The 13,850-nt window shown below is 43.1% G+C and overlaps 1 protein-coding gene across 7 annotated transcripts in view; it reads right to left on the bottom strand.

Moving 5' to 3' along the window:
* The window catches only part of trim37 (tripartite motif containing 37), a 113,309-nt gene that overhangs the window by 42,542 nt on the left and 56,917 nt on the right, over positions 1-13,850 (bottom strand). For all 7 annotated transcript variants that reach the window (XM_070856967.1, XM_070856964.1, XM_070856966.1 and 4 more), the window contains 4 exons: positions 12,818-12,932; positions 3,794-4,006; positions 2,256-2,395; positions 405-484 (listed from right to left, as the gene is read on the bottom strand). In XM_070856967.1, the coding sequence (XP_070713068.1) occupies positions 405-484; positions 2,256-2,395; positions 3,794-4,006; positions 12,818-12,932 (548 nt within the window). The remainder of the gene's footprint in view (positions 1-404; positions 485-2,255; positions 2,396-3,793; positions 4,007-12,817; positions 12,933-13,850) is intronic.

Below are 13,850 nucleotides of genomic sequence, written 5' to 3' on the forward strand. Positions count from 1 at the left end.
AGGGGAGGGTCAATTGAAAATTTCAAAACAGAGATTGATATTTGTTAGGCAAGGGTATTAAGGGTTATGGAAGCAAGACGGATAGGAACGATCAGACATAATCTAAATGAATGGCGGAACAGGCTTGAAGGGCTGAATGGCCTAATCCTGCTCCTATGTAATGTGCACCTAACCCATCTTGAATATAACCTCGGCCTGCTTGATGGTGACACTGGCACTGGATGAAAAAAAGCTAATGTCTCATTCCTTGATGGGATTATCTTTCACCTTGAGTAGAATTTTAAAGTAAAAAAATATATGATCTAAGAATGGTACTGACAAGCACACCACTCATTTGCAAAGCAATTATCCCCCCAATCCCCCCAAATAAGTTTTATTTCAAACATACTTAATCTCAGACTTACCAGAAGCTCCCGCTGAATCATCCAACTCTCCTTCCTCCAAATCCATATTGTTACTGTATTCAACATCGTTCTCTCCAGACCTGAAAAGTAAAGCTTAAAAAGTTACTTCAACATAACTGGTTTGAAATTTGTGTGCTCTTTGTTATTAGTTGAGCTTAATGTAATATCTGGACTTGAAAAGCAGAAAGAGGACCAAGACATATCTGGGATCAATGCAAGTGTATCAAAGATTCTTCAAGTCATCTTTGCACAATCTCTAGCTCATGTTGCTAAGAAATGGCTACGTCAGTGAGCAGCAGGTGGTCCAATACTTGGGTACTGAGCTGTCACTGTTTGACAGTAGTCTTGAGTGGAATCTTGTCCACAAATCTTAAGTAATAAAGGAACACAACAATAAAACATTTTTTTTTTTGCTGAGTAATACTTATTCTTCCAAGAGGGAAGACTGTTGCCTGACCTATTCTTGCCTCTGCGCATGCGTACAAAATTTACCGATTTGCGCATGTGTGAACGCGGAGGATTTGACTCATGACGATGATGTCACGCGGGCGGTGCGCACGTGCATAAACTCTGAGCTTCTGTTTTTGCTCCGTTGGAAGGAGTCACTCTGTATAAATTAGTCACTCGGGTGTGTCTAATGACAGTTTGGGTAAACTCTCCCCATCTTTTGTTTCCCTTCGGAGCATCCCCATGGGAGTATGTCCAAGATCAGGAACTCAGTGCTCGAATCATCGTGCTTTGACGCCAGAGATAAAACTTCTCTCCTGGCCTGCTGGAGGGACCGGTTCAAGCTGGGTATGGATTTGTGGGCACTGGCAGTCTTCTGGCACCTTGCCCAAGGAACAATTCTTCACGTGAGCTAAGAAGGTGCGTGGTGATGGGGCATTCATAAGAGGCTTCTGAGAAGAGCCCAAATCTCTCCAGGGGGTTTACTAGTTACTGGATATTAAATTAGGAGCAAGAACTCTGGCCAACTTTCCCCCTCCCACCTGGGGAGCACAGAGTGGCAGAACGGGCAGACAAAATTCAACACAGAAAAGCGAGAGATGTTTAGGATTTGGAATGCACTGCTGATAGGGCGGTGGATACAGGTTCAAAAGGGAATTGGATAAATACTTGCTAAGTCCAAACTAGTGTTTTATATAGGTTTAGCATAACTTGCTGGCTTTATACTCTATGCCTCTATTTATAAAGCCAGCAAGTTATGCTAAACCTATATAAAACACTAGTTCAGACTTAGCTGGAGTATTGTGTCCAGTTCTGGGCACCATTCTTTAGGAAGGACGTGAAGGCTTGAGAGGGTAGAGAAGAGACTTACTAAAAATGATTCCAGGGATGAGGGATTACATTACATGGATAGACTGGAAAAGCTAGGGGCTCTTCTCCTTGGAGCAGAGAAGGCCAAGAAGAAATTTAATAGAGGTGTTTAAAATCATGAAGGTTTAGTGAGAGTAAATAAAAAGAAAAACTGTTCCCATTGGCGGAAGGGCCGATAACCAGAGGCCACAAATTTAAGGTGATTGGCAAAAGAACCAGAGGTGATAGGAGGAAAAACGTTTTTATGCAACGAGTGTTGAGGGTTTGGAATACACTGCTGATAGGGCGGTGGATAGATTCAATAGTAGCGTTCAAAAGGGAATTGGATAAATATTCGGAGAAAAAAATTGCAGGGATATGGGGCAAGAGCGGGGGAGTGGGACTAACTGGATCACTCTTCAAAAGAGCTGGAGCAGACTCGATGGACCGAACGGTCTCCTTCTGTGCTGTATGATTCTATGAAAAGAACGGTGCATAAAAGTAGTGTCAATGAAAAGGAAACAGATCACTGGGAGATTGCATGGTAATACTAACATAGTCTCCTCATCAATGTCATTTTCCTCTGTATTACTGGTTGCCGTGGAACTAGCAGAGGAGCTGCTGCCATCAAGTTGGTTCAATTCGTCATCCCCCGTGAGGCATTCTATGTCCAAATCGCCATCAGACAAATCATGCTAAACAAACAAAGGAAATGTCACATTAATTAAAAGCACTTAGCTTTCTTTTGTAACATATCAAGTACCTTAATGTTTCATTTACTGCAATGACACCACACTTGCGCTTTGAAGTGTGCACGGCAATGAAAGGGTTTCACAATCGCCCAACAGTTTAATAAAGAAAGCATTTCAGAACAAGCACTCCACAAGGGTGCATTCCATTCTCAGATAGGCCGTCAGAGCAGAACATTTCCCAGATAAAAGGATCACTTTAGTAGCTGTTGGACTGCTTTCTTGTTCTTTTTCATCTTGTTACTTTAAAACCAGATTACACACATTCTTAGTTGAAGTAATGCAGGATCAGGACTTTACTGAAAAGCTCACACTCCACAACCAGTATGGGAACTCGGGTCTTTTCCAAACTACACCATTCCAGTACAAGAGCGAGGTGTTGAAACACCACACTTTACGATTCCAGTGTGAGCTGCTAAACAGTCGCTCCCTTACATCTCTTATACCAATTTTCACCTTTGATTACTACATTCCATGCGTACTACCAATAATCATATGACAACAGAATAACAAACCCAAAAAACATGCACTTCCATAAACACAAGCGACCTGATCCCCGACTGGATAGCCTTCTGATCTGTGGAGATATATTTGCTTTAAAATCCCCTTACATAGTTTACATCCCATGCTCAGCAGATAGACGTTTTAATTTTTAACTCATCATGTGCTGGTCTCACAGACTGCACAGAAAGAACATTGAAGTGCTCAAATAATAAGGACTTTCACTCCCACAGTAGCCAGCACCAGAACAACTGCAGTCACTTGGTTACAGCATTGTGAGGACTTTGCAGGTAGAAGAGAGAGGTAAGCAGAATGAGAGAACAGATCAGTGAACTGTTGCAGCGGTTCAGTTATTCACGTGCAAAGTGACGATCCCCTTGACACTCACAACTTGTGGCTATTTCATTCTTTTGAAGGAACTTGGTGCCGTAAATGTAAACCAACTAACACCCTGTTGTAACCATGACAACCATATACCTCAGCTATACACATTTACTTTGTCTTTTAAAGAAAACGCCATGTAAATGCTTATTTACCATGCAATGAAAAATGTGTGAGGATGTAGGGAAATACATGGGCCATATGTCAATGCCTTGAAGTGTGGAATCAGTAAGTTTTGCAATAATGCAGCACAGATAACTGTACCTGTTCAGTTATTTTTCTGCAAAACTGCGAGAAATGTTTGAGTTTTTTTAGGATTTAAAAAAAAAAGATTCACAAGTACATTTCTCAAAAATCAATTTGAAGTTTTACAAAAAGTAGATTGGAAGGTCCTACACAAATGGCCTTAGGATTGGAAGGTTTTCAAAACAAAGAGTTTGTAGTTGTAACTAAACCACTTACATTCGAGTCATCCTGTGTAGTCTTGCCGTCTTCCTCCTCTTTGACCAGGCAGACAGCTAATATTGAACAAGCTCCCTCTGCTGGCAGATCTTCATTACAAGCATGCTTTTTTGTCCGAGTGTCTGAGCAATCGTTGCTTTGTGGACTCAAGCGCGTATCAGGTGGCGACAAGCTTTGTGATGCCCTGTTACGTGAAAGTTCGATGGCCAATCTCTGCAGAGTTTGGAATAGGGACAGGGAAGAAGATACAGATAGAAGAGATTTTCAAAAGACTACATTTTTCAAAGCACAGTGAATTAATAGGTGCACTCCTTTATCAACTAAATGCACAAGTGCGCTGAACTTGGTGCTCGTTTCTCTTCGAATGCTGGTAGCCCTCTTGTTTCACAGATATCTGTACTAGGTTTACAGAACACTGCGAGGAACATGTGGATTTTTGTACTTGGTTGGAACGTTTGAATTCTAACCAAGCTAATATGAGGTACGCCATTCCTCGTTGATATCCGATGAGGAAATAGGTCAATTATGTCACCATAATAAAATAAAAGCCATTACTTTAATCTCTAGTAGGCAGGAGGGATTTGATATTCAAACACACCTGGTTTCTGTTAATCCAAGTGCATTAGATAGGTGAAATTTTATTGATTTTATTAAACAGAGATGGATAGGGTCTCCTACTTGTGAATCAAATCAAATGGGATTAATGTAATGAAGAAAATTATCTTCTCAAAAGCTAAATACATAAATTGATGTTGAAAGGGGTTTGTCCTCTGCTACCCAGGAAATCACAAATATCTGGCAACAAAATTAAGAGTTGTTGCACAGATTCTCTCGGGCTCTTGCAGTAATTAAGAGGTCAAAAATTGTTAAGCATTAGGATTTTTAAAAATAAAGATTCATGCAACACATTTTTTTCTCTAACATGAGGGAATTTTCCATTTTTTGTTGAAGATTTTCTGTGACAGACCATGTTCAAAGAAAACAGGCAAAGCAGCACTGCATCTGGCTGCGAGCGGAGACAGAGCCCCTTCGTCCAGTAGTGATCGGGAATATGACCTAACCAGAAAAAACTTCACGCAGAAATGGTTGGGGTTGAATTATCATTGCAAAGCAGGTGAAAAATGCCGAATTTCCAACATAATCCAGAGCTCAGGGCTGCTCACAAACTGACCAACCTGCACACTACGACACTTTCTGTCCTCCCCCTCCAGGTACCAGAATCCCACAGCTAATGTTAATAACCAGGCAGCCATGAAAATATCTCATCATTTGATCAAGTCTATTCAAACAAGCCATTATGGTACTTATATAAATTCTAAACAACAAGAACCAAATTATTGTAACTCTATTCGAAATCCAGTTTCTCCAGTGACAACTGTGCTTTCTAAAATGGTTTCTGTATGCTCGCCAAGATATATTTGGGGTCCAAAGCAGGATCACCAGACTGTGGGAAATTGCCCTTCGGCCTCATTAAGATACTGTTCACCTTGACCCCGTCCGACAGCCAATTCTCAAAACTCCGAGTCTACAAGTGCTGGCAATCCATCATAGGCAGTCCCTCGAACGAGGATGACTTGCTTTCACGAGGTCACAGATGTTTCAAAGAAGGACCCGATGTTCCAGTCCTGAACTCCAATCGAAGGGGTGGAAGATGCCTGTTCGTGAATTTTTTTAACGTGGGGTGGCCGTTGCACACTAGCCACCACATGGGATTGACAAGAGCTCGGCCTTTATCCAGTGGCAAGGATTAACCAAGACGACTGGAGACCTGCTCTGCTGCACGGACCTCGCGCACACACATATCGCAGTGTGGGCTGGCCCATGCTGCCTCTGAGTTCTCGGCTCTTCCAGGCCCCGTACCCTCATCTGTTGCTCCTCCGCCACAATCTCTCGTTGCTCCTCTGCCATAAACATTCATAGAAACATAGAAAATAGGTGCAGGAGTAGGCCATTCGGCCCTTCGAGCCTGCACCACCATTCAATATCATGGCTGATTATTCCCTCAGTACCCCTTTCCTGCTTTCTCGCCATACCCCTTGATCTCTTTAGCTGTAAGGGCCATATCTAACGCCCTTTTGAATATATCCAATGAACTGGCATCAACAACTCTCTGCGGCAGGGAATTCCACAGGTTAACAACTCTGAGTGAAGAAGTTTCTCCTCATCTCAGTCCTAAATGGCCTACCCCTTATCCTAAGACTGTGTTCCCTGGTTCTGGACTTCCCCAACATCGGGAACATTCTTCCCGCATTTAACCTGTCCAGTCCCATCAGAATCTTATACGTTTCTATGAGATCCTCTCTCATCCTTCTAAACTCCAGTGAATAAAGGCCCAGTTGATCCAGTCTCTCCTCATATGTCAGTCCAGCCATCCCTGGAATCAGTCTGGTGAACCTTCGCTGCACTCCCTCAAAAGCAAGAACATCCTTCCTCAGATTAGGAGACCAAAACTGAACACAATATTCCAGGTGAGGCCTCACCAAGGCCCTGTAACATAGAAACATAGAAAATAGGTGCAGGAGTAGGCCATTCGGCCCTTCTAGCCTGCACCGCCATTCAATGAGTTCATGGCTGAACATGCAACTTCAGTACCCCATTCCTGCTTTCTCACCATACCCCTTGATTCCCCTAGTAGTAAGGACTTCATCTAACTCCTTTTTGAATATATTTAGTGAATTGGCCTCAACTACTTTCTGTGGTAGAGAATTCCACAGGTTCACCACTCTCTGGGTGAAGAAATTCCTCCTCATCTCGGTCCTAAATGGCTTACCCCTTATCCTTAGACTGTGTCCCCTGGTTCTGGACTTCCCCAACATTGGGAACATTCTTCCTGCATCTAACCTGTCTAACCCCGTCAGAATTTTAAACGTTTCTATGAGGTCCCCTCTCATTCTTCTGAACTCCAGTGAATACAAGCCCAGTTGATCCAGTACAACTCCCTGCTCCTATATTCAAATCCCCTCGCCATGAAGGCCAACATACCATTTGCCTTCTTCAACGCCTGCTGTACCTGCATGCCAACTTTCAATGACTGATGAACCATGACACCCATCTCCCCTTTTCCTAATCTGCCACCATTCAGATAATATTCTGCCTTCGTGTTTTTGCCCCCAAAATGGATAACCTCACATTTATCCACATTATACTGCATCTGCCATGCATTTGCCCATTCACCTAACCTGTCCAAGTCACCCTGCAGCCTCTTAGCATCCTCCTCACAGCTCACACCACCACTCAGTTGAGTGTCTTCTGCAAAATTGGAGATATTACACTCTATTCCTTCATCTAAATCGTTTATAATATACATTAAGAGCTGGGGTCCCAGCACTGAGCCCTGCGGCACCCCACTCTGCCATTCTGAAAAGGACCCGTTTATCCCGACTCTCTGCTTCCTGTCTGCCAACCAGTTCTCGATCCACGTCAGTACATTACCCCCAATACCATGCGCTTTGATTTTGCACACCAATCTCTTATGCAGGACCTTGTCAAAAGCCTTTTGACAGTCCAAATACACCACATCCACTGGTTCTCCCTTGTCCATTCTGCTAGTTACATCCTCAAAAAATTCCAGAAGATTCGTCAAGCATGATTTCCCTTTCATAAATCCATGCTGACTTGGACCGATCCTGTCACTGCTTTCCAAATGCGCTGCTATTTCATCCTTAGTGATTGATTCCAACATTTTCCCCACTACTGATGTCAGGCTAACCGGTATATAATTACCTATTTCCTCTCTCCCTCCTTTTTTTTAAAAAAAGGTGGTGTTACATTAGCTTTCCTCCAGTCCATAGGAACTGATCCAGATTCGACAGACTGTTGGAAAATGATCACTAATGCATTCACTATTTCTCAGGCCACTTCCGTAAGTACTCTGGGATGCAGACTACCAGGCCCTGGGGATTTATCGGCCTTAATCCCATCTATTTCCCTAACACAATTTCCCGCTTTATAAAGGATATCCTTCAGTTCCTCCTTCTCACTAGACCCACTGTCCCCTAGTACATTCGGAAGGTTATTTGCGTCTTCCTTCATGAAGACAGAACCGAAGTATGTGTTCAATTGGTCTGCCATTTCTTTATTCCCTATTATAAATTCACCTGAATCCGACTGCAAGGGACCTACGTTTGTCTTCATTAATCTTTTTCTCTTCACATATTTATAGAAGCTTTTGCATTCAGTTTTTATGTTCCCTGCAAGCTTCCTCTCGTATTCTATTTCCCCCCCCTTAATTAAACCCTTAGTCCTCCTCTGTTAAATTCTAAGTTTCTCCCAGTCCTCAGGTTTGTTGCTTTTTCTAGCCAATTTATATGCCTCTTCCTTGGTTTTAACACTATCCTTAATTTCCCTTGTTAGCCACGGTTGAGCCACCTTCCCCATTTTATTTTTACTCCAGACAGGGATGTACGATTGCTGAAGTTCATCCATGTGATCTTTAAATGTTTGCCATTGCTTATCCACCATCAACCCTTTAAGTATCCTTTTGCCAGTCTATTCTAGCCAATTCACACCTCATACCGCCAAAGTTACCTTTCCTTAAGTTCAGGACCCTAGTTTCTGAATTAACTGTGTCACTCTCCATTTTAATAAAGAATTCTACCATATTATGGTCACTTTTCCCCCCAAGGAGCCTCGCACAAGATTGCTAATTAGTCCCTTCTCATCACCCAGTCTAGGATGGCCAGCTCTCTAGTTGGGTCCTTGACATATTGGTCTCGAAAACCATCCCTAATTCACTCCAGGAAATCCTCCTCCACCGCACTGCTACCAGTTTGGTTAGCCCAATCAATATGTAGATTGAAGTCGCCCATGAAACTGCTGTACCTTTATTGCACACATTCCTTATTTCTTGTTTGATGCTGTCCCCAACCTCACTACTGTTTGGTGGTCTGTACACAACTCCCACTAGCGTTTTCTGCCCCTTGGTATTCCGCAGCTTCACCCATACCGATTCCACATCATCCAGGCTAATGTCCCTCCTTACCATTGCATTAATTTCCTCTTTAACCAGCAACGCCACCCCGCCTCCTTTTCCTCTCTGTCTATCCTTCCTAAATGCTGAATACCCCTGGATGTTGAGTTCCCAGCCTTGGTCACCCTGGAGCCATGTCTCCGTGATGCCAATTACATCATACCCGTTAACTGCTGTCTGCGCAGTTAATTCGTCCACCTTATTCCGAATACTCCTCGCATTGAGGCACAGAGCCTTCAGGCTTGTCTTTTTAATACACTTTGCCCCTTAAGAATTTTGCTATAATGTGGCCCTTTTTGTTTTTTGCCTTGGGTTTCTCTGCCCTCCACTTTTACTATTCTCCACATCTTTTGCTTCTGCCGCCATTTTATTTCCCTTTGTCTCCCTGCATAGGTTCCCATCCCCCTGCCATGTTAGCTTAACTCCTCTCCAACAGCAGTAGCAAACACTCCCCCTAGGACACCACATCTCGCCACTCATCTGCCCCGACCTTCCCACTCCTCTGTACCTGGACTCTGCCGATGTTCCCGCCCACGCTCCAAAACGGTGACCAGGGTTTTGATGTCGTCACCCAGTCGCCCAGCTCAAAATCCTTGGAGCAGCTCGCGCTGCGCTGGAGGTTGAAGTGATATGCCGCTCCAGCTCGCAACCCATCCAACTCCATCCAATCCTGCTGTCTCGATCACTCAGCTGTCTGACATCATCCTTTAAGTGAGCTCACACATACCCTGACTGGTTGTCTGGATATATTATTGATAACCAGGTTTCAAAAGTTCAAGATATATAGTGAGGCAAAAAAGCCAGTTTAACACTTCTGGGAAATGTACTTCAAAAACACTGATGATACAATAGATATAGTTCTCTGATAAGAGAGTACTATCAAAACTAAACGAAAGAGGCAATGGGAAGCAGTAATTCGAGTTTTCAAAAGTTTGATGCGCCAACCTGCTGTGCCACAGAATAGCAAAAGTAAGTTCACAACTGCAATAGTCTCAATGCATTTGTGATCTGTTATTCTATGTGGGAGAGGCAACAGTGCAGGTTAAGCACTTATTGGTAGGAAGGGGACAGGGAAAATATCACAGTAGGGACTAATTGTTCCAGGTTACACTCACAACCAGTTACAGAACAGCAGAAACTTAGCCACAGGTCAGCTGTCTCACTTTCCTCCCCAAACACAAATAGGAATTTGAGTTCTAAAGAAACTGGAGAAAACTGAAGGAGTTAATATTTTCTTTTCAGTATAGCAGCGTTTAAGCTTGGTTGGCACAGCACTTCATTTGCATTTTTGCATGCCCTTTTGCTCAACTTACAAAATAGCAGAGTGGGGGAGGGGGGAGAGTGAGGAAAGGAGAGAGTGTGGGGGAGGGGGGAGAGTGAGGAAAGGAGAGGAGAGAGTGTGGGGGAGGAGGGAGAGTGAGGAAAGGAGAGAGTGTGGGGGAGGAGGGAGAGTGAGGAAAGGAGAGAGTGTGGGGGAGGGGGGAGAGTGAGGAAAGGAGAGAGTGTGGGGGAGGGGAGAGAGTGAGGAAAGGAGTGTGGGGGAGGGGGGAGAGTAAGGAAAGGAGAGAGTGTGGGGGAGGGGGGAGAGTGAGGAAAGGAGAGAGTGTGGGGGAGGGGGGAGAGTGAGGAAAGGAGAGTGTGGGGGAGAGTGAAGAAAGAAGAGAGTGGGGGAGTGAGTGAGGAAAGGAGAGAGTGGGGGAGGGGGGAGAGTGAGGAAAGGAGAGAGTAGTGGGGGAGTGAGGGAGGAAAGGAGAGTGGCTACTCGCCCTCCTGGAGTTAGATAGATCAATCGACCTCTCACACACGTGGATAAAGGAATCCTAGCTGTGTTCCCTAATTTAATACAACCCCACAACTGTGCCCTGAGAGCTAGTGTCACCTGAAATTTCTTCACTGCACGTGTAGGCATTAACCCATTTACATTAAATTGAGTTAGTGCCCCAACTCCAATAGTGGCGATAGAAATTGCAAACGAGTTGTGTTTTGTATGCTAGTATCATGTGATGTAATATCAGGGCTCAAGGCTTTGCTATTCTGAAGTTATTTTATAATATCAGCAGCTATTTTGGGGTGGTGGCAAAATCGAGAGGGAGAGAGAGAGAAAGAGAACAGTAATAGCTTGTGAAGCATACCACTGTGCATGAATATCCTGGTACTTGATATTCTGGGCCATAGCTTGTTGTGCATTTCCAAGTCACCTTCAGCAACACCATCTGACGCAAGGACATTTTCCTTAGTTACTATTGCTCGCTTTAGTTTTTTTTTTTAAATTGAACAAGCGCCAGTTCCATAAAATAGTCTCCAAAACATTTAGTTAGCATGCATATCCTGACCACATTCCACACTGATCCTAGCCCATGCCATTTATTGACAAAGAACACAACAATGTGGCATCCTAGTCACAAGCTTCTCCAGCAACCCACTCACATGTGTGTGTGTGGGGGGGGGGGGGGTTTATTAGTGAATGTTTCATTCTCAAAGGTTACTCTTTGGGAAGCCGCCTTGGGTGCAGATTGACTTTGTATTGGACAAGTTGTCAGGGAGTAGAGATGAAAAGAAACAATGCAAACGCTGGAAATCAGAAATACAAAACAGAAAATGCTGGCAATGCATAGCCAGTGGGTTAGTATTCGATGGAGAAAGGCTGGTTAACTGGTCGGGTGGATGCGAATGTCCAGTCTCACTTGAAGCATTCACACCTATCTTTCTCTTTCAGGAACTAGCTGACTGTCTTTTATTTCCAGGTTTTAGTTTTTATTTTCAGTTTTCAGAAGCGCTTTGTTTAAAGAACTAAAAACAAACACTTTGGCCCAAATTTTCCTATCAAAATTACGGTGAGGTTAATGTCGCTCTCCGTTATTTATTGCCAAATGGTACAGCAACGTCAGACGAGGGGCAGATGCGCAGTTGAACTCAAATATCCAAATGTTACGTTGCTCCTTCGTTAGTTTTGCAAAAATGGCATCTTGCTGTCTGCCTCACCACTGAAATGCATTCAATGGGGTAAAGTTGCTGTATTTACGCGGTAGATATGAACTAAATGCGACACAGAAAGATAAGTCTTATCCATTCCAGTTCAAATACCCTATTGACAACATGACAAGTATTAATTACTGCCAAACAACCTCTCTGGCAATGCAAATGAACTATTAAACGTGGAGGGTCATTCTTACAGCTTTTAACTGTTGTTGGAGATTTAAAAAAGGTAAAATTTTAAAAAAAGATTTACTTTCCCTTGGCTCCCGACTCTCAATCCAATCTTTCTTTCCCTCTCTCTATTTCTCTTTCTGTACCTGATTTGACATTGAATTCACCCACTCTAATTTACACTTCCTTCTCAGTCCTTGCACTGTTAATTTCACAATCCTCCAATCCAATTGGTTGAAGAGGTACACACAGTTGCTTGCCCTGTTCACTCGGGTCCCAGATGCCCGGTTTCCCTCGCTGCGACGTTATCAGCTCGTTCTTTCAGCTCGTTCTTGCCGCGCAAAAAATTAAAACACCTAAGCATGCAAGAGCAAGTCTAACTAACGGCAGGCAGCATTAGATTCTCTCCGGTGGCAAAATAGGGCCCAATACTTCCTCCCAAAAATAATTCTAACAGCTTTAGGTCAGAAAAAACACAGCTGGTACAAAACGACTAAAGCAATTGAAATACAAACAAAATACATTAGAAACAATAGCATCACTTAACATCCTCAGAAAACCATGTTTGATCTCATTTTTCTTCAAACAGCTCAGTACATTAGATCTTTTGTAGTATTTTTGAAAACAAAACGCTGCAATGTCAAAGAAAACAAAGCGCAGAAGAGAATACCATGAGAAAATCCTGAGTGCAACACAAAGATAGTTAGTTATTCTGTGCTGCAACCAATAACTCAGGCAGCTGGCTATTATTTGAACTCGACAGAGGACTGTGAGCAGCTGAATCAGGAAGAGTACAATATATTCAGGGAAAAATGAGAGTCATCGAGGTTTGATATTATCAAAATGTCAATCTGTGCTGCTTAAATTCCCATTCGACTAAAGTATGAAGATGGATTACAGGGACTGACCTCTTTGAGATTGTTGATTTGCTGAATGTAACCTGTCTGAGCCACCTCAAGTTGGCTGATGTACCAATTCTGGTCACGACACTTCTGGAAGAATGTAGGAGCACGCACCTGGTACCTGCACAATTGACAGACAAGAATGATTGATACGTAGAGGCTAGCGTTTCTAAAACAGATCCGTTAACCAACTAAAATATTGATTAATATAACTGGATTTTAGACGTCTACAGAGAATTCCATTTAAAAAGTGAATTCAGATATAAAGACAATACCATTTTTCAGCGAAAACAGTACAAATTGGCATCCAGTTCTCGTGAAGCAATGAAACTGCGTGCCAATTATTGACTGTTTAGTCCAAAAATTAAGAGTGAGGTAATATGGTCAGGTTAGTGGAACTGGCTGGAAATTTTCAATCACTTCAAAGATTGTGATCCTTACAGGCAATCTCCCCCATTTGAGTAAGTTCTCTTATAAAATAAGATGTATGTTGCAATAACAAAAAGCATGTGGGAGAGAATTAACTTGCATTTATATAGTGCCTTTCACTTCCTCAGGTTGCCCCAAAGTGATTTACAGTCAACAAGTACGCAACTTGCACACAGCAAGATCCCACAAGCGGCAATGAGATTAACATCCAGTTAATCTGATTTTAGTTCCATCGGATGAAAGATAAATGTAAGCCTGGACACTAGAGAGCTCTCTTTGTATTCAATAGTGTCATGGGATGTTTTATATCCACCCAAACAGACTGGGCCATGGTTTAACATCTCATTCAGCAACGCAATGCTCACTTCAGTACTGCACTGACGTGCCAGACTGGTCCTGGAGTGGGGTTCAAACCCATGACCTACTGACTCAGATGCAAGAATGCTATCACCGATCGAAGACGGGCACTAAATTATAGGTGCATCCAGAGAACAGAGTTTCATGGACCAATACCTTTATCCAAATTCATAGCAGTGCTTAGAGCTCCTGAAAGTGGTACTCTCGTCAGTCAGCATAGCCATACAGCAATGTTCCGTTCATGATCAAAAGC

Source organism: Pristiophorus japonicus, chromosome 16 (assembly GCF_044704955.1).
Source record: "Pristiophorus japonicus isolate sPriJap1 chromosome 16, sPriJap1.hap1, whole genome shotgun sequence".
Classification (NCBI taxonomy): domain Eukaryota; kingdom Metazoa; phylum Chordata; class Chondrichthyes; family Pristiophoridae; genus Pristiophorus; species Pristiophorus japonicus.